The sequence below is a fragment of the Pongo abelii genome, chromosome 3 (assembly GCF_028885655.2).
Source record: "Pongo abelii isolate AG06213 chromosome 3, NHGRI_mPonAbe1-v2.0_pri, whole genome shotgun sequence".
In the NCBI taxonomy this organism is placed as follows: domain Eukaryota; kingdom Metazoa; phylum Chordata; class Mammalia; order Primates; family Hominidae; genus Pongo; species Pongo abelii.
The window spans coordinates 64,354,747-64,375,754 of record NC_071988.2 but is presented as its reverse complement, the minus strand read 5'-3'; the positions used below and the strand labels follow the sequence as shown (position 1 = coordinate 64,375,754).

At 43.3% G+C, this 21,008-nt stretch overlaps 1 protein-coding gene across 8 annotated transcripts in view; it reads left to right on the top strand.

Moving 5' to 3' along the window:
- The window catches only part of KIT (KIT proto-oncogene, receptor tyrosine kinase), an 82,455-nt gene that overhangs the window by 19,522 nt on the left and 41,925 nt on the right, over positions 1-21,008 (top strand). For all 8 annotated transcript variants that reach the window (XM_054554009.2, XM_054554007.2, XM_024246425.3 and 5 more), the window contains exons 2-3: positions 17,799-18,068; positions 20,580-20,861. In XM_054554009.2, coding sequence (XP_054409984.1) covers positions 17,799-18,068; positions 20,580-20,861 — 552 coding nt within the window. The remainder of the gene's footprint in view (positions 1-17,798; positions 18,069-20,579; positions 20,862-21,008) is intronic.

The following is a 21,008-nucleotide window of genomic DNA, read 5'->3' as shown; positions in this document are numbered from 1 at the left end:
GGGTCAGAAGCCAGCAGCCTGAAGAGTAAAGGTGGCCCTGGAAGGTTTTCAGGGAAAATGACTGTTGCCTCCTCTTTCCTCAGGGCTTCCAAGAAGCGCTGCCTCCTTCTCTCACTGAAGTTGATGGCAGGCAGGGGGATGTGGGTTGTGTTTCTTCCCACCCACTTCCAAATCTATTTGATAGAAGATATGCACTCCTTTGCCTATTTTAGTCAATTTACTTTGGCCTGGTTAAAGCCAGTGTTTTTTATTCCTATTCTAGAAGGTAAAGGCATGGAAGTTGCCCTTCAGAAGCAACAGCTATGCAACATTGGGACATTTGTCTAAAATAAGAAACTCAGCCTTGCTGATTTAATAGAAAGCTTGACAATAGCTTATAAAAATACATATTGAGAATGAGGGCTCATGTTTTGTGAAAGATTGGGGTTTCAAGACCTAGAGGGTAAAGAGGCTGACGTGCTTATGGGAATCTTGCTTTTGATAGAGGAACTGGTAATCTGTTCACTATTTTATTTGCACATTGATTGATTGTTGTGTGGTTTTTGTTTTTTACATTGGAGGCTCAACATATTCTCTCATACCTATTGTAAACGTCTGCTAGATTAACTGAATGTAATAAAACACAGTAAATTTGGGAAAAATTATAAACGCAGTTCCTTACTCACTGTCAGAATACTGTAGCTACCATCTGCCAGGAGTGTTGATAGCAGGAAGAACTATAATTTTGTGCTTTGATAACCTATGTTGTCTGTTTCCTTTATCTTCATCAGCTGCCATTTTTCTTCATAGCTTCAATGCATTCCATGGCTGGCTCGCTCCTTCCTTCCTTCCTTCCCTCCCTCCCCCCCATCCCTGTGAGGCTGTTTCCCTGCTCCTTCACGTTGCCTTACCCCCTTCTCTTTTCTTCTTGCTGTCAAGTGCAGTAATTATAGTAGTAGTAACAACAGGACCATTTTATTTGAGTATAAAGCATTTAAAGGATTTGAAGGTGGAGATTCTGACCTGTTTTACCCCCATAGATGTCAAAACTGAAGTTTGTAGAGGTCAAATGAGTTTTCTCAAAGTCTCACATTGCTTAAATTGGAATCCATGCGTGTCTGACTCCAAAACCCACACCTGTTTTCATAATATTCCTCTTGTTTTCACCTGCTCACCCAAGCTCAGAGAAGCACCATAATTTCCGGTGTCTGATCCTCCTTCTAGACTTTACAATATTGCTGAGTAAAGTTACAAAGCTGGACCCACTTTTTGTTTTAAAACTCCTTTTTTGGAAATAATTTCAAACTTATAGGAAAATTGCAAGATTAATACAGAGAACTCCAGTACACCAGTTGTTAACATTTTGCCACATTTATTTTGTTTTATATACATATTTTTTTTCCGAACCATTTGAGAGTAAGTTGCTAACATGACCCCCTCCCCCACCTTTGCTGTGCCCCCTTGAAGACTTACCGAAGGAGACAGCCTGGTATTCTATGAGAGGCCACCCAGGGTGCGTTCCTCTGCCTCCACCCAAGTGCAGCCTTTACCCTGTCCCTCTAGAGCTGAGGGCCCTGCTCCAAGGAGTGACACTGTGAGCTGCTCACTTATGAGCCCTTTAAATTAAATTCATATTCTAAAACACATGCACTGCCTTCCTGGAAATTGGCTGTCTCTAGCACTTAAAAAACAGATTCTCCTCTATGGCAAGGTAACACAAAGGCAAGTGAAAAGGGGCTCCCTGAATGTTTCTACCAACTCCAGAAAGAGGGGAGAAAGGAGATTTGCCTCTGCTTCTTATCCAGAGCTGTAGGTGAACTGTTCTGCTGCTGATAATTGAAGTCTGTCTGCAGAACAGTTATCAAGGGCAATAACCTTTTTTGTAGCAACGGCCTCAGATAAAACTTGTTTTTCTTATTAATAATTTTGTTTTTACTTCCTTTGATATAAACCATCCTTGTGGCTATAAAGTGACATTTTTGAAAGTGGAAATAGATGGAAAAATGTCCTGTCTGTTCAGTGTGGGATGGAGGGGAAGGTGCAATTTTCCCTATTTGACAGGCCCATTAAAAGCAGGATTTCAGAGTATATTCACTAGCAAAATGTACTGATTTACCAATTGTAATGAAAATTAGCTTAAGTATCTGAGTCAAGTATAATTTCTAGCATTTTTAAGAGCTAGAAAATCAGGCCTTTACAAAATGTAGATCATATTTGAAGATGGGTTTCAAAAATGCCTTAGGGAAATAATATTAATAAAATGTCGAGACGAATGGATAAACAAAAATATAGCATATACACAATGGAATATTATTCAGCCTTAAAAGGGCAGTCAAGTTTTACAAATGATACAACATAGATGAACCTTGCAGACGTTATATTGAGTTAAATAAGCAAGAGACAAAAGGACAAATAGTGTATGATTCCACTTATATGAGGTACCTAGAATAATGAAATTCATCCAGATAGAAAGTAGAATCATGTTGATCAGGGGTTGAGGGGAGGAGAGAATGGTGAGTCATTATGCAATGTTTCTGTTTGGGATGATGAAAATGTTCTGGAAATGGATAATGGTGATGGGCATACAACAATGTGAATGTACTTAATCCACTGAACTGTATACTTGCAAGGTTAAAATGGTAAATCTTATGTCAAGTATATTTTACCATAGTAACACATTTCTTAAATGCCCCAGTTGCCAGATATATGTGTATACATACACATGCACACAGATACGCATATGTGTAAGTATAAATGTTAATCAGCCTCTCACTTATCTGTTTCATTTGATATCATTCAAATTAGATGCCATAAGTTAGAACTAGAGTTTAGGGTTGTCACACTTTTTTATGTCTTGAAGTTTTCATTCGTCCTTTTTTTTTTTTTTTTTTTTGAGAAGGAGTTTTGCTCTTGTTGCCCAGGCTAGAATGCAGTGGCATGATCTCGGCTCACTGCAACCTCCGCCTCCCCAGTTCAAGCGATTCTCCTGCCTCAGCCTGCCGAGTAGCTGGGACTACAGGCGCCCGCCACCATGCCTGGCTAATTTTTTGAATTTTTGGTGGAGATGAGGTTTCACCATGTTGGGCAGGCTGGTCTCGAACTCCTGGCCTCAGGCGATTCACCTCTCCCGGCCTCTCAAAGTGCTGGGATTACAGGTATGAGCCACCACGCTGGCCTTGTTTGTCTTCCTCAAAACCCCATTTCCTCTCCTGAGCCTGCAGGGAATTGACATTTTGCAGAAGTTTGAGTTTCCTGATAGGAGGAAATTTTGGTGATTAGTGAATATCGGAGCGCCTAGCTCACACTCGCCCACAACTGCGCGTGTCCAGGACAATGCTAACATGAAGGCAGTTTGCACTTGACAAGTCCTCCTGCAGGATCTTGTTGCTAGGATCTGGCGATGCCCATCTGTTTGTGGAGCGTGCAGCCAGGAGGATCTGCTCGGAGGTGAGACTGCACCAGAGCTCCCTTTTGTATGTCCTAGGTCTTGGGGGGGGTGAAGCCTTTGACTAGTGTGGCTGACCTCTGCCATGCTCTTTTGACCTGTTTCTTTTTACTTTGTTCTGAATTGTTCTTTAAGTGAAGGAAGCAAATGTTCAAAGAAGGGATGAGCTCTCTACCCCGACCCCAAACTTCACAGATGGTGAGGGCCTTGTTCTGATGTTTATTGGATTCCAGTCCTTAGTGCTTTTCTGGTTCACGTTTCAATATGTGCTTTCCAGAAATCAAAACACAGAAATCTACGTATTTATGGCGGCGGGGATGGGGGTGGGGGATGCGGGGAAACAGGGGACTATGCTGGGCTGTTGGGAAGAACCCACTGGAAATGAGAAAGTTCCTCCTTTCTGCTCAGGGATGGATCCCAGTATATTTTGCTTGTCACATCCAGACCTTATCCAACTCCCCAAAGACTGACTTCATAATGGCAGAGAAATGTTTCCTCTTAGTCAGACTGTCTCTGAGATCAAAAGGGGAGGTCTTTCCTCAAGCATTAGGCTGTATTTTTGTTAGGATGAGTGAGTGAGAAGAGAATATATTAAGTAGTCCTATGAAGGTCTTTGCTGCTGGTAATGTATGTGTATCTAGGAGAAGTCTGACCACATACTTAACTGAGAAAGGTCCGTCTTTGAGTGTTGAGTGATACTTGCATCTTCATAGTTAATTATAAGATGTCAGAGCCGTAAGTCAAATTTCATGTTTAGGTCCTTATTCTAATTCTGTGTCCAAAGAGTAGTATAAAAACAAAGTAGGCCTGGGATGGTGGCTCACACCTGTAATCCTAGCACTTTGAGAGGCCAAGTCGGGTGGATCACCTGAAGCCAGGAGTTCGAGATCAGCCTGGCCAACGTGGCGAAAACCCAACTCTACTAAAAACACAAAAATTGGCTGGGCATGGTGGCAGAGCTTGCAGTGAGCCGAGATCGTGCCACTTCATTCCAGCCTGGGAGGGCGAGACTCCATCTCAAAAACAAACAAAAAGTAGATGTTTAGTTATATATTTATATTATAAGAGAATCACTGCTATTCATTCTTGCCACAAACATTTGAGTGCTTTCTATGTACAAGAACTGAATTTTCTTTCTTTTTTTTTTTTTTTGGAGACTGGATCTCTCTTTGTCTCCCAGGCTGGAGTGTAGTGGCACGATCACAGCTCACTGCAGCCTCAACTTCCTGGGCTCAAGTGATCCTCCCACCTCAGCCTCCCAAGGAGCTGGGAGTACAGGCACATGCCACCATGCCCGTCCAATTTTTGTATTTTTTGCAGAGATGATGTTTAGCCACATTGCATAAGCTGGTCTCGAGCTCCTGGGTGAGCAATCCTCCCGCCTTGACCTCCCAAAATTCTGGGATTAAAGGCATGGGCCACCATGCCTGGCCCAAGCACTGAATTTTTATTCAGGTAAGAGATTTCTTTATCTTTTTTTTCTTTTTTTTGAGATGGAGTCTCGCTCTGTTGCCCAGGCTAGAGTGACGTGGCACAGTCTTGGCTCACTGTAACCTCCGCCTCCCAGGTTCAAGTGATCCTCTTTCCTCAGCCTCCTAAGCTGAGATTACAGGCACATGTCACCATCTCCGGCTAATTTTTTGGTATTTTTAGTAGAGACGGGGTTTCAGCATGTTGGCCAAGACTGGTTTTGAACGCCTAACCTCAAATGATCCATCTGCCTCGGCCTCCCAAAGTGCTGGGATTACAGGTGTGAGCCACTGCACCCGGCCGATATTTCTTCGTCTTGACCGTGTTTTTTTTTTTTTTAAAGACAGAGTCTCGCCCCGTCACCGGAGCTGGAGTGCAGTGGCGCAATCTCGGCTCACTGCACCCTCTGCCTCCCTGGTTCAAACGATTCTTGTGCCTCAGCCTCCTGAGTAGCTGGGATTACAGGCATGCTACACCACACCTGGCTAATTTTTGTATTTTTAGTAGAGACGGGGTTTTGCCATGTTGGCCATGCTGGTCTCAAACTCCTGGCCTCAAGTGATCCTCCCGCCTCAGCTTCCCACAGTGCTGGGATAACAGGTGTGAGCTACTATGCCCGGCCTATCTTAACCTTCCGATGGCTTACGTGTTTAATTCCAAACATACAATGTAGAATGATTAAATCAGGATAATTGAGGTTATCCCATCACCTCAGCATTTATTTCTTCTAAGCATTTAATTACAGATCTTAGGATTGTTAGTGGCTTTAGACTAACTCTTTACTTTGTCAAATGAGAAAAACAAGGCCTAGAGAACCTAAGTAACTTGCCTAATGATTTAGAATCCAGAACTGCTATGTCTCTACCAGTATATATTTTCCCCTTCACATCCTTCACTAATTGCTTAAGAGCAAAAGTATGCAGTTATGGCCGGGCGCGGTGGCTCACTCCTGTAATTCCAGCACTTAGGAAGGCAGAGGCAGGAGAATAGCATGAGCCCAGGAGTTCGAGATCTGCCTGGGCAACATAGTGAGACCTCGTTCTCCACAAAAAGGCAGGGGGGTGGGGAAGACAAAACCCCCAAAACCCAAGTGTAACTACCCGCAAAAGTATGCAGTTATACATTTCATCTAATATATACAAATATTAAATACTTAACAGACACCAAACATTTAATAATTTTGCTTGTCTTCTCCACTGAGAAAAGCTTTCACAGATGTTCTATCTCTAAAACACACTCACTGGAAGCTTGAGTTGTTGCGGCTGGGTCCTCTTAGTAAGTTTCCTTAGAAGCACACAGAACATTTAACATGTTCTCTATCTTGGGAGTGCTGTTCAAAAAGCAGAAACAGCCTGAGGGCATCTTCTTTTGCCCTTGTGAATTGGGAACTGGTGGAAGGAATGAGTCAAGGTGAGGGTTGCACTCAAATGAATCTCCCAGCTGGGCAATGTTGAGGAATCTAAGTGGGGAAATTCTTCATCGCAGAGAATGAAGTCTGTCTGATTTGCCCAGAGATCACAAAAATAAAAGACAGAAAAGCAGAACGTGAAAATGCTACAGGAAAGGTGGGATCGGCACAAATGATACCTTGGCACTATGTCCGTGTGGTTTAAGGCAGAAAATTGAAGGGCTGACTTGGCTCTGAGGAGGAAACTACTCAGTAGCAGAGGCAGGAAGGGCCCAAACCACAGGTGAATCCACCCAGGTTGAACGCCTACACAGAGGTGTGCGGGTGGAAGGTGGGTGGGGTGGGGTGGTGCAGCCTGACTGCCTCCGCTGCAAAGGATGTGCCTTTGTGTGCAGTGTGACATCCCTCTCTAGCCTTGGCAAGCCTGGGAACCACTTCGTCTCACATGTCCTTGGAAATGTGGGACCCACATGTACCATGGGCTCCTTTGTACCACTGAGAGTCTTCTGAAAAGAGTAGGTCCAAAAAAAGGGGGACTTGAGCCCAAAATGGGCTTCTGCACCTTATGCATCAGCTCCTGGGCAGGTCAACCTAGGAGCCCTTCTAGTCACCCCTCTGGCTATCCCTCCCCTCAGTTCCTTCTTTCTTTATTGCCATCTTCCTCTGTGGATGTTCATCTCCCCAGCTCTTCATTCTGAGCCCTCTGGAAGCACCCTGTGTCTTCATGCCACCATCAGGCACTGTCCCCCACACTCACTGACTCTGAGGGTCCTCCCTCCACCTCCTCCCCCAAACTCCTCCCTGACACCAGCCAGCCCCCACAGTTGCTGCTCCCCCAGCAGCACGACAAAGCTCCCTTCTTCCATGTCCCACTTCTGCCATACCAGTGGCCAGGCCTGCTTCTGCTGTACCAGTCACCAGGCCCTGCATCTAGAGATCCTGGTTTGACTACTGTGGGCAAAGCTCTGGTGGTTCTGACATGCAGCTGGGGTTGCTAATGAGTGTATGAGTTCTATTATTGTTTCTCCTCACTACTGTCAGTGGCCAGTCCTGTGCCCTGGAGACTTGGGCGTGGGTTACCCATCCTTCTTTGCTCCCCAACCTACTGCCTTGTCCTGAGATTCTAGTGTCCATCTATTTTGCTATTAAAAGTAATGGCAAAAACCACAATTACTTTTGCACCAACCTAATAGAAGGCCCTGTGCACTGTCTGATCTGGAATTTCCTGGTTCTCCTTTAGCAGTAGAGTCATTGTCATCTCTGTCCTACTTCAGCCACCCTGGGCCTTGTCATTTCTCTCTGGCCCCTCTGTTCTTTGTAGTCTCCACTCCCTCCCTGGGGGATTTCAAGGACACCACTACCACCCTCTGTGTGCCAGTAAGACTCCAGAGTATATCTGTGGTCTCGACCTGTCCCCACCTCCTGCCTCCAGTTTCCAGAACCTTTTTGCTGCTGCCTGCTGGGCCAAATGCCTCAAAATCTGTTTTGCCCCTCCAATCTGTTGGCACCCCATCTCCCCATCATGTAAGACAAAACCAGGGATATTTTTCTCCTTGCTTCTTCACTGTCCAGGGCCAGCCCACCCAAGGTCCCAGGCTCACCTGGCATATAGCCACCCCTCCCCTTCATCCCACCACCTCTGGTCGATGCCTTCATCAGCTCTCTTCTGGGTCACTGACTGGTTGTCTCCTGACTGACCTTTCTCCAGTTCTGTTCCCCTTGCACTGTCCTTCACTGCTCCCAGAGGAGTCCTCCTAAAACATACATCTGCAGCTCACCCCCTTACCATGACGGAGGAGGCCTCTGGGGGTCCTGCCCTCCGTCCCTCTCTGGCCTCATACCTGCAGCAATTCTGAATGATTTTGTGACTCCTAGGCACTGACTCTACTAGTTCTGTGATATTTGGTCTTGAATGTCTCTCCCTTCTCCCCTGACCCAAGTGATAGACCTTTCTCCTCTTCTACCCCTCAGCCTGGCCACACACATCACTTGTTTTGAGCCCTAGGAATCTTTTTCTGAGCCCTCTCCACTTGCCCACTGCCTTAGTTTCCCAGCTCAGTTCTACATAATACTCTACCCTGTGTTTTAGCCTGTACTTGCTTCACTGTGTGGTAATTATGTGAGTCTGTCTTCCCCACCGGGCTGTAAGCCCCTTCTTTGTACTCCCAGGCCAAATGATAGGAGCTCGATTCCCATTTCATCAATGAGGACACGTTACACAAGTGCTTGCTTTGTTACTGATCCAGCCTTGTTTGCCATTAATTACTGACACTCTAGCTTTAGCTTTATTTCTCTGTTCTGTGATTCCCCTGTGTCAATTAGTTCATCATCTTTAGACCAACCTTGAAATATACTTAAGGAGCTACTTAAAAAACTAAATATGCTGTAATGAAGCCTGTTATTTTGTGCATTTTAAATAGCTAATCATTTTTAAATGGTATAGTGCTATTGCTTGAAACCTTAAACTGTCCAAATTCTGTAAAATCACTAAATATCATGTACATAATACAGTACTGAGACCTGGCATGCAGATAGAACATATCTTTAATTTTTAAAAGCTAAACAGAAATTTGCATTGTCCAAAGGAACTGGTTTCTCAGGCTTGCACATGGGAGTATTACAATGAAAGGTAAGGAGGAGATGATGTCAAACAGTTACCTATCATTCACCTCATGACTAAACCTGAGTAGGTTTTTTGTTTTTCTTCAAATGGGGCCTTACTCTGCGCCTCAGGCTGGAGTGCAGTGGCACAATCTCAGCTCACTGCAGCCTCAACCTCTTGGGCTTAGGTGATCCTCCCACGTCAGCCTCCTGAGTACCTGGGACTACAGGAGCGTGCCACCACACCCGGCTAATTTTTGTATTTTTTGTAGAAATGAGGTCTCACCATACTGCCTAGGCTGGTCTATAACTCCTGGACTCAAGTGATCTGCCTGCCTCGGCCTCCCAAAGTGCTAAGATTACAGGTGTCAGCCACCACTCCTGGCCCTGAGCAGATTTTAATCATGAGTTCTGCCTAAATAAGTGCTTTAATCTCTGTATTACTGGATTAAAGATAGATCTGAACTTTCTCTTACCCAGAAAAATCTTTGGAAATAGAAAGTGTGATCCATCCAGGCATGTTCTCAAACTTTTCCATGGAACTACTTTTCAAGATTGGAGGTACCAGGGGTTTGAGTGGGACATTTGGGAATATGTAGTTGTAAAGTAATTTAGTTTCTTCGAAAGCTCATGTATTTCCTCCTGAAAAAAATACATTTGATTTTACCTTCTATATTACAATATGAAAGACTGTTTAAAATTATTTACCACTGAGTGAAATCAACCTTCAAGAAGACTCATAATCAACTTTGGGAGGCCGAGGTGGGTGGATTACCTGAGGTCAAAAGTTCGAGACCAGACTGGCAAACATAGTGACACTGCATCGCTACTAAAAATGCAAAAATTAGCCGGGTGTGATTGTGTGCCCCTGTAATCCCAGCTACTTGAGAGGCTGAGGTGGGAGAACTGCTTGAACCCAGGAGGCAGAGGCTATAGTGAGCTGAGATCGCACCACTGCACTCCAGCCTGGGCGATGACAGAGCAAGACCCCATCTCCAAAAAAAAAAGACTCATAATCAAACATCCTCAATGAAAAAGCATTGCTCTGTAGGGTGATGCCACAAATTATTTAACCATTCTTTCCCTTCTGCCCCTTTGCATCTTCTGTACTGTAGACATTCCTTCTCCCTGCACTTAGCATGTGCTATATTCCTGGCACTGGATAGAGACCTTACTTTGAATTGTGAGAGCTCACAGTTTGGTTGGGTTGGGGTCCCCATAGGACTAGCTTTTCCTGAAGCACCACACCCCTTCATGCTTTGAGAACTTTGTCTTTGCTTTCCTTTTCCTTGAATACACATAGAAACACATACACATGCAAACACATATACAAAGTCTTCCTGGCTCAGCTCTCTCCTACACCCTTTCATGGTCCTTCTGGGCAGCACAGGCCTGTAGCACGTGCGTCACCTCTTGATGTTTTTATTTCATTAGCATTATGTCTGTCTGCACGAGGCTGTGAGCTCCCCCATGAGCATCTAGTTCTGGTTACACAGTAAATGCATGTTGAAAGGTCAGACTTTAATGACGATGGTGCAGTGGGCTCCCCACAGTAGAACAGAGACATTTTTGGGATTCTCTGTTGCATGGCTTCCTTTGGTTCATGTGGGTGATCCAGAGTTGATTTAGTCTCCCCACTGCTGGGCAAGAGTGTTTTGAGGACTTGTGTGGTTTTCACTGAGCTCATACTCCCCCTCCCCCATCTGCACGCTATTTCCAGTATCATCTATTTGTTTGTAAAGCCTCATGGGTGTTGTGGGCGATTACTGGGATGCTTCCATCATGGTTTTCATCCAGTTTATTCCTATGGGGATATAAAAGTATGTCAGAAACAGTATGATATACAAATAATTAGCTTTTTTATTACGAATTGTGGTTAAACACGATGTAAACCAAAGAGTAGTTGAACTGCAATGCACAGGCTCTGCCCTAGTCACAGTTCTTCCTGCTCTACTTCCCCAAAACTAGAATAGGCCTCTCTAATGTGGTGGGTTTTCTTCCCCGCCATTATTTTGTCTAGTTCCTTATATTTGTGTCCAAAGGAGGACAGGTTTAGAAAGGACTTCCTTACTTTTAACCGCAGCTATCAATCCAGTTGTTGGAGCTTTAGCCTTTTGTGAAGGATAGAAAGACCTTGCAGTCATGGTTGACCTGGGCCAGCCACTGCTGAAGTTGCCGGGGAGCACCCCGGGCTCCATCAACAGGTTGCTCCTACTTCCACAGATCGCTGCACCCAGAATTGCAGTCTCAACTAGTCTGTGAATTGACATGTTAAAAAAATACTACAGGTATGCTTTGAATATTTTACTTTTACTTAAAAACAGAAGATGGACAGTTGCCTATCTTTTGATGGAGGGCCAAAGCCTCTTCTTTGAGTTTTGGTTGAATGATGGGCTTTCTCAGTAAAGTTCTGAGCTGCCATTCTTTCCATACACCACACCCACAATGCAGGGTCTGTGATTCCTTATTTCTGTGTCCTTAAATGGAGTACTTGTGAAACAATCCAAATGCAGAAACCCCGCTAAGTTTTTGTAAATTGGAGGCCGTCCTCCGATCTGCTAATGTTTGCCCACATTTAATTCAATAGTAGGCTTTCTTTAGTTGAGCGACCCATATAAAGCCTTTCTTAGTTATGGAAGAATTAGCAGCTTTCCCCCCGTAAGCACACACTCATTTTCCACCAATTTCCATAATGTGCACTTTATACATGTAATTTATACATAATAAAATATCAAATACAACTCCCATAAGCAGGTTTGGGGATAAAACCAGATGACTCATGGTGTGAGCAGAAGAGCAAAGATACACTAGAGAAGAACTTAATAGTATTGGACATTAAAAATGCCTTGGTTGGGCAGGGTCAGTGTGGTTTAAAATAAGAGCTTCCAGGTCTTACCGCTCAGAGAGTTAAAAGACCTTCTCCTGCCAATGCTTATTTAGTGTAAGCTCAACTGTATAGAAAAACTAAATAAAAATAGTGAAGCAATTAATTTTTTAATGACACGATTTAAAACAACATTGAGGGGCTCACAGAGGCTAATAATGAGGCCAGTGTGATCAGATAAAAAAGCGTCAAGATAGCTGAGGCAGGTTTTAGGTTTAGCCGGGCCTTAAAGAATTGTTGAGTTTTTAAAAAATTAATTGAGGTAAAATACATGTAACTTAGGATGTACTATTTTTAAGTGTCCCAATTCTCTGTGGCACCAAGTATCTTCACAATGTTGTGTAACCATCACCACTAACCATTTCCAGAACTTCTTCATATCCCAAACAGAAACTCTACTTATTAAATAATAGCTGTCCATCCCCCTCTGTACTCCCTCCCCACACCTTGATAACCTGTTCTACTTTCCGTCTCTGTGAATTAGCCTATCCTAGGTACTTCATATAACTGGTATCATACAATATGCCTTTGTGTCTGGCACATTTGACCTAGCATACTGTTTGCAAGGTTCATTCATGTGTAGCATGCATAGAATGTTACTGTTTTTTTTTGGCTGAGTAATGTTCCATTGTATGTATATGCCACATTTTATCCATTCATAAGTTATTGGACCACATTTGGGTTGTTTCCACCTTTTGGCTATGGTGAATAATACTGCTGGGAACATTGGTGTACAAGTATGGGTTTGAGTTTCCGCTTTCAATTATTTAGGGTGAATTTTATACTACTAGTGATGAGGGAGACATAGCAAGTACCTGAAGAGGTTGTAAGCCAGAGGGTGTGTTGGCATTTCTTTCATTTTGAACTATCACTGAAATCTTGCATTTTTGACTGTTCATAAGTGTCCCTTTCCTCCTTTATGCTCTTTGAGAGCAAAGGCCATTTTCTAGGTTCAGCACTTATCAAGTAGCTGGGATAAGTATTTACTGAATAGTTCCTGGAGTTCCTAGCTTAAAGCCATCATTCCTTATAGTACTAGTTGGTCTCCAGAGTGTTGGGTTTTGCCACCTATCCTTTTTTTGGGTTAATTAATTAACGTGTTCAGGGAACAGAAAACAACTCTTAATATTAGCCTTAGCCAAACATAATTTGGGAAGTACGTTTGCTAATGCAAAAAGTTCTGTTGTAAATAAAACACAATTCAACAAAAATTTGTTAAGAACTTGCTATCTACCACGCACATTTCAAAATTTGGAATTTCAGAGCAATTTCAAAGCTAAGTTGGAATACCTTTTTGAAAGGCATTCTCTTAATACGAACTTCTACTCTTTTAAAAAAACTTTGTTTTTTAAAAATTGTGAGACTGCTATAACAATATTAAAGACAATTTAAAAAAGAGAATAAACATTACAGTCCCACCCTAATAAAAGCCCTATTTTCATTTTATAATGTGAGTTTATAAATCATTTATTTTGAAAATAAAACCCTGAATACTTCTGGTGGCAATTATTTTAATTATTTTTTAAAACTCTAGAAGTGAAGCATGAACTCATGATCTTGAATTTAGAGGGCCCTTATTTGGAGGGATGCATTGCTGTTTGACTTGATGAAGCCAAGCTTTTCTTGGTGGAGCAGCAGAATTGACATGGGTCATCTTTTGGAGATAGATCTGTAGACTGTTGACATCTGTTAAAGGGACTGGGTGTTTAGGAGCCTGTCCTATCTTTATTCTTTCATATGTTCAGGATTGAAGAAAATGTTTTTATTACTGTGCTAGAGGGAAAAGTACGATTTAGGGTCCTTACCTGCAGGATCTAAGACCTTGGAGTGGATGTAGGAGATACGGACACAGTTGAACATCAGTACAAAGCAAATGAGTGATAGGCTGCCTCTGTTGGTGGGATTTAGTGAGGACAGGTTATCGCAACATGGAGTGGCTAGGGAACAACATCCATGAAGAGGCTGTCTTCAGCGGGGCTTTACACAAGACAAGACATGTCCGAGGGACACAGGCAGAAAGGATGATGGGCATGACAACGGATGAAGCATGTTCTCAGGATCCTTAGCCAGTCAGCCTAAGGAGAGGCAGGTTGGGTCCGGGGAAAACAGCTAGAAGTTAACCCCATGGCAGTTCCTTTAAAGTTGTAGGAGCTGCTACTGTTAGCTGCTGCTGCCTCTGTTGTGGTTTTGAGGCTGGGGATGGAATTGTTAAAAGGATATTGTTCTAGGCTGATGGACCTCAGAGTTTTGAGGGAGGATGAGTTGGGGTGGGGTGGGTGGCAGCTGGCAGGGAGTCTTTTAGGAGAGGATGTTACTTCTGTGAAGTAGTTGGCTGGTCTCGGGTGGGACAGCAGGAATGGAAAGGATACAGGGTGTGTGGAGGGGGCTCTGAAGGAAAGAATGCTAGGATGTGCTGCCCGAGAGGGGGAAGTCAGGTAAGAACATGTTTGGCAGATGATGGAAACTCTTCCATACATAGGAAGTGGGTGAGTCCGGACTGATTTGGAGGGCCAATAAGTTCCATTTCTGGAATAAGTGTGCCTAATGTTTATTATGTGTTTTCCATGTACCCAAGCATAGTTCTAAGAGCTTAACATAACAGCCTTATAAAATAAGTACTGTTACTATCCCCACTTTACAGATGAGAAACTGAGGGCAGAGTTGAGTAGGAACTTGCCTCAGGGTTACGCACTTAGTGGCAGAGCCAAGATGCAAGTCTAGACAGTCCTAACTCAAGAGCCAAGCTCTCGCTTGGTATGCTAAAAGGCTTTCCTGCTTTTCTATGATAGCATGTATTAAAAACTATCCAGTCCTGTTTTAATCTCCTTGCATGTGTTACTTCACTTGATTCTCAGAAAAGCTCTATGAGATGAGGGTATTTTTATCCTTATTTTCCAGGTGTGGAAACTTGGACACAGAGTTAGGGTGATATGCCCATGTCACACAGCTAGACTTAGCTGCATTGGCCTGGTGTGTCTCAGGAAGTCAAGGATGTTTATTTGACTGGATTGTAATTATCTATATCCATCAGATCAACCCATGAGAAAATGGAATTGATTGAAATAGATTGCAGTATAAATTCTTTAAGAATTATTGGGTCAAATTTGCTATCAATATCATGCACATTCATTGGAAACTGTTCTTTTTTAAAAGGAATAAATAATATAAATAATAGCATCTCTATTTATTGCTGCCTCTGTTTTTATTATTTAGTGCTCTGTACAACTCTGAAAATAATCCTGGCCACTGCATGTCCATACTCTTGCTGCCACATTTAGATGCTGCACCTAGTGGACTCAACGTCTCACTCTATAGCCTTTATGACGTTGTTGCTGCCTAATAATATTTAATGCTTATAATTGGACTTATTGTCTTTTGATCTGGGGTGTACTTTGCTTGACATAATGGGGCTACAGTTGATGTCACCACAGGCAATATTTGGCTAATAAACAGGAATTGAGATTGGTCATCTGTACACACACCTGCAGGAAACAATTTCCACCCTCCTATAAAGCACCTTCGGTCTGTCCCTACCCACAAGTGCTCTTCTTTCTATCTCACACGTGAGGGGGTCTCCTGTTTTCTTTACCTTTAAGCCTGGTTTGGCTACAGATCTCTATTTCTGTCTTGTACTGCCCAAGGGAGAGGTCTGCATTTGCAGCCTGTAGTCCTGGAGCAAACGACACTTGCCACTCAACTGAAATTGTACTTTAGAATTTCCAGCAGTCTCTTTGTAACCAGAGGGGTCTTTTGTTCATTCCCTGACATCTTACTGTGGCATCTGCCCTTAGAGCCACCACCCTGTCTGAAACTTTGTACTGCATTGCCTTCTTTGCCACTTAGCCTCTCTCCCTTTTCTTCCTGGTGGTTCTTTTTCTTAAATCTCTCATGACCCTTTCCTACACCCTCTTGGCTGGAAGAGCCCTTTAAGATCAGTGTTTAGTTGGTTCCTCAAACCCTTTTCTTTAATGATCTGATCTTGTTTTTTAACTTCACAAGGTGTCACTGGACCACCATCATCTGAATTCCAGGTCATAAGCAACCTACTGCTGAGAAGTCCCATTACTGGCCAGGTTGTACCTGTGAGCAAATTACACCTCTCATGTCCCCTCCCCTCAGAATATGCCCCCATCCCTTATCCTCAGCCATCCTGAACTTGTGTGGCTCACTCACATCAGTCCTCATCTGCAACCTTGCATATGGTGGCAGGGGACATAAATCTGATGTGCATGAACCATTCCCTTCACCATTCTGCAAGAGGTGACTGAGGGCCCCAGGGAATCTTGTTATCACACTGCCCCAGCCCACCTCACCTGGGGACCTTGCCTTCTGCCTCCTCACTGAGGTCTTCCCTGAGTCAACCTTTTGCTTTTTCATCCCGCTGATACGGCCTTCCTCTGACAATCTATGGTGTCTTTTCCTCTTTATTCTGAATTCCTCACTGTAGGTTCTCATTACTTCTGCCTGCGACCAGCATGTTTCACTCATTTCCTTGAATCTAGTTGATTCTCTGGGATCTCACTGTGCATGTCACTTCTCTGCTGAAAAACCTCGATTGAATCTATAGGGTCCCTGAGGTACTTTTCCAGAATTTACACCCAGAAGTTCAGGACCCTTGATGGATCTGGTTTCACTCCACATAGTTTCACCTGTCACGTGCCCTGTTTTTTAGCCAGGCTGGTTTCTGAATAACTCTAGAGGCTCTGTGCTCACTTCACTGCCAGCCCTTTCTTCATGCTGTCATCTTCTCCTCCTCCTCCTCCTTTGCCCTTATGATGTGATTACATTCCAGCCCACCTCTTGCTTTTTCTTCAGATTGTCAGTAAACCTCATAGCTATGTTTTACTTCAGTAGTTTGTTCTACTGTTTTTAGAGAGACACAGTCTCACTCTGTCACTCAGGCTGGAGCGCAGTGTCGCAATCACAGTTTGCTGCAGCCTCGACCTCCTGGGCTTAAGTGATCTCCCACCTCATCCTCCTGCCTCAGCCTCCCATGTAGCTGGGAATACAGGTGCCCACTACCATGCCCAGCTAATGTTTTTTCTAGTTTTTGTAGATGCGTTGGGCGGGGGGTCTCACTATGTTGCCCAAGCTGGTCTCGAACTCCTAGGCTCAAGCAGTCTTCCCACCGCAGCCTCCCAAAGTGCTGGGATTACAGGCGTGAGTCATGGCACCTGGCCAGCAGTTTGTTCTTTAAACCCTGAAATGTATGTTAGGACCATGTGTCACACTAGCATGGACTTTTCCCCAGCATCTAGCATGGTGCTTTTGTAGATGATAATTAATGAATAGGTATTTGAATACATGGAGGCATGCATGGCTGCATGAATTGGCTGTTGTAAAATTTCTAGGGTTCAGGTTTCATATTCAGAGCCTAAAGTTTGCATCTTTATAAACTAAATAGTTTCCTATCTAGGAAACCTATTTAGGCATTAGGGTGTTAAAACAGGTGTATCATTTTCTGCCCTAGTGTTTAGAGATTTGTGAATAGTTCTTCTTTTGATGAACATTGCCATGTAAAGAGAGTTATATAGAAATAACTGAATTCACACAGTTTTAAGGAAAAGCTATTCTATGTCATGGTCATGTATATTCTGCCAAAGAGAATGACAGGCCAGTAGTTTTTTTTTCCCCCCACCCATAGTGTGAGATTTTGTTTCTGTTGTTTCTAAGCTGGGTGTCTGCATGTCCACACTGCGAAGATGGCCCATATTCAGAATGAAAACTTGACCCAGTTGTATGTTTAGCACAGAGAAGGCTGGGGCATTCAGCACATCCTGGCTTGGGGACCAAATGTGACCCTCAGGATTAATTGAGGGTTGGAGAAAATAATTTTCTAGATGAACTTAAGAAATTTTAGACAGAACTCTCTTTTCAGCCATAAATAGCAGGGCAGCTTTGCCCTATTTTTATTGTAGAGTACACAGAAGATGGAACTCAGTATTGGAAGACGTGCTTTATTTCGCCAAGGAAGAAGATCATACTCAACATGATTCTGTTTTTCTTGGCAGGCTCTTCTCAACCATCTGCGAGTCCAGGGGAACCGTCTCCACCATCCATCCATCCAGCAAAATCAGAGTTAATAGTCCGCGTGGGCGATGAGATTAGGCTGTTATGCACTGATACGGGCTTTGTCAAATGGACTTTTGAGATCCTCGATGAAATGAATGAGAATAAGCAGAATGAATGGATCACAGAAAAGGCAGAAGCCACCAACACCGGCAAATACACCTGCACCAACAAACACGGCTTAAGCAGTTCCATTTATGTGTTTGTTAGAGGTAAATGCTTTGGCTTTCTGCAGTGCTGTGCCTTCGAGAATTTAATATCCTGCTCTTAATTTTGGATGACATATGGATGACTGAGCCATAGATAAAATATTTCTGGCTGGGTCTAGAAGGCCTAAAACACATGTTTCTTTACTGTTCTCTCCCATCTTTTGATATGATACATAGTGGCTTTGGGTATGGCCCCAGCTGGAGGACTGCAGGACTGTGATACTCTTCCTAATGAGATTACAGTAGGTTTAGCCCATTTGTGCTGGTGCTTTGAGTAAACCTTGAGAATCAATTAGGCCCTTTGGGAAAGCTGCATTTTAATACCTTGAGATACTAGATACTCCCACTTAGTAAAAACACTTCAGGGAACCGAAGGCCTCTCAAGGCCTAACCAGACCGACACTTCGAAAGATGTGGCCCACTCTTTAGGAGTAAATTTCAGAAAAATAATTTGGTCAGCTAAACATCCTATGTCTGTCATGGGTTCTTTGTAGAGTTGTCCATAGAAAAAAATGTGACCTCTTATAAACAAAAGAAAAATAAATATGGTAGTTGGAGTTCTATGCTTTATTTCCTGTGACAAGTTCAGTGATTTGTCTGTGATTTTGATAGCCTTGTCAAGAGTAAGCATGCTGGGCAGGGGTGTATCTTGTAGTTCATGTAAAAACCGATCCACTGGCAGCTTAAGGGACATATCCAAGTGACGGGAGGAGAAATAGAGTCCTATTTTCTAGTTCTGGGTGTCCCTGGACTGGGGCTGTCTTTGAAACAGGCCTGAGTGAGAGGCCTTATCCATGGTATTGTGAATGAATAATGGATACTTTTATTCTAGATTGGAGATCTTAGGTACCTCCTGAGTTCAGTTCCTCACTACAGTATTTGGATAAGATGATCTGTTCTGTCTTCCTTACGTAATTGTTAGGGAGCCAGGATGGTACAAATTCTAACATGCTCCATCAGGAGCGAATAAAGCTGACTCTAAAGCTTGACTGTGCCTCTCCACTTTATCGGTTGTCCTTTCTGAAGTAGGTAGCTGCAAAGAGATATACCCTGGTAAGTCACCACTTCGCCTCAGGGCATGCGTCTGTAATTGCTGAGCTAATCCATGTGCTGTTCTTTACATTCAGGAAGGTGTTCTGCAATTTCCAGGTGGCAATGAAGTATCATGACAATTGAATAAATGAGGAAAACTGTTGAATTGGTTAAATCACTCTAACAGGGCTCACAAACATTCTTTTTAGGGAAATTCATCTTCTGTATCTTGGAACTATCCTTAATTATAACAAATGTAAGATGTTTGAATACTTAAGTAATCTCTGTTACAGCAATGAAGGAAGGTGGGGCATCATTGTAGGAGCTAGACTCAAGTGACCTACAAAGAGTAGATAAAACAGTAACTAGCTATGGCCTGGGACCATCCATAGTTCAACCATCATGAGATCATTTATTTGCAGAATAAATTAGTAAGGCTTGGAGATGCATAATTTATCTTGGAAAACTTTTTTTCAAAATTGGTCAAGGTTAAGGATAAAACACAAACCTATTTCAATGATGTCAAGTTCATGCTTGTGAAACACCTGAGTTTCAGATGGAAAGGACAGTTTAAAAACAGATTTTAAATGTAATCTGTGGGCCTAACCATGTATCTGTATTATTACACTGCAGAGGGTGGCAGCATATTGTGTATATGGAATTAGGTTTGTCTGGCTTCTATAAGGCCCCAGTCAGCCTGAGCCCCTCCGAGTCTGTGCCTGGTGTCCTGTCATAAACACTAATAGTGTTCACTTTCACTCACAAGTGTCCTGGTGGGCTACCGTATTTGCCACAGCATTCCTGAAACTCACAAGCTCCCCTTGTGCATTTGAAATTATTTGATTTCCAGAAGCTACATTTACATGTTTCTTCAGAGGAATATGAATCAAGTGAGACTCAACTATCATGGGTACTGGGTGGCCTGGTGAGAGTTTTCTGGATTCTCTTTAGAAGCCGAAAGACTCTGGACCCTGGAAAGGGTCCTGCACCGAGTGGTTAGAAGGAGGAAGCCTTTCCTGCTCTCACTAGGAATCATCACACTGGCTTATTGGCAGATGATCTCTGGAGTTGTAATAAAGTTTTCCCAAAGTTTTAAGAGCTCAAATGTTGGTCTCTGTTGGACCTGGGTTTGAGTTCCAATCAGCCATTTCCAGGTCATGTCACTTTAGGAGGGTTGCTTTTATGACACCTCAGTTTCATCTATGAAATGGCAATAATGATAGACTGATCATGGGAGGGGCAATTTGAAGATTACATGAGATTAAGTGTAATGGTCCAAGCTTAGTGCGTGATACATGGAAAGCGTTTAATAAATGTTAATTCTCAATTGTACTAGATGGATAAATTTTGCTTTTGTTTACACAGAAAAAAGCAGCCATTTGGGCCACTAGTCATGAAAGGCAACATATTAGATCTTTTAAAAAGTGTTTTCAGTGTCTGTGACCGGCCATTCCAACTACTAATTTTGGATTGCTTCTATAGATCCTGCCAAGCTTTTCCTTGTTGACCGCTCCTTGTATGGGAAAGAAGACAACGACACGCTGGTCCGCTGTCCTCTCACAGACCCAGAAGTGACCAATTATTCCCTCAAGGGGTGCCAGGGGAAGCCTCTTCCCAAGGACTTGAGGTTTGTTCCTGACCCCAAGGCGGGCATCATGATCAAAAGTGTGAAACGCGCCTACCATCGGCTCTGTCTGCATTGTTCCGCGGACCAGGAGGGCAAGTCAGTGCTGTCGGAAAAATTCATCCTGAAAGTGAGGCCAGGTACTGGCTCTTTCTTATCTGCCTCTGGGAGTTGAGAACTCACTTATCTAAAGAAGACTTCTCTTCTTGTTGGTCCACCTTAGTGTAGTCAATCAGGGAGCTGGCTGTTCATAGTTCCCCTAGCTTCAAAAAATGTCATCTGCTTTT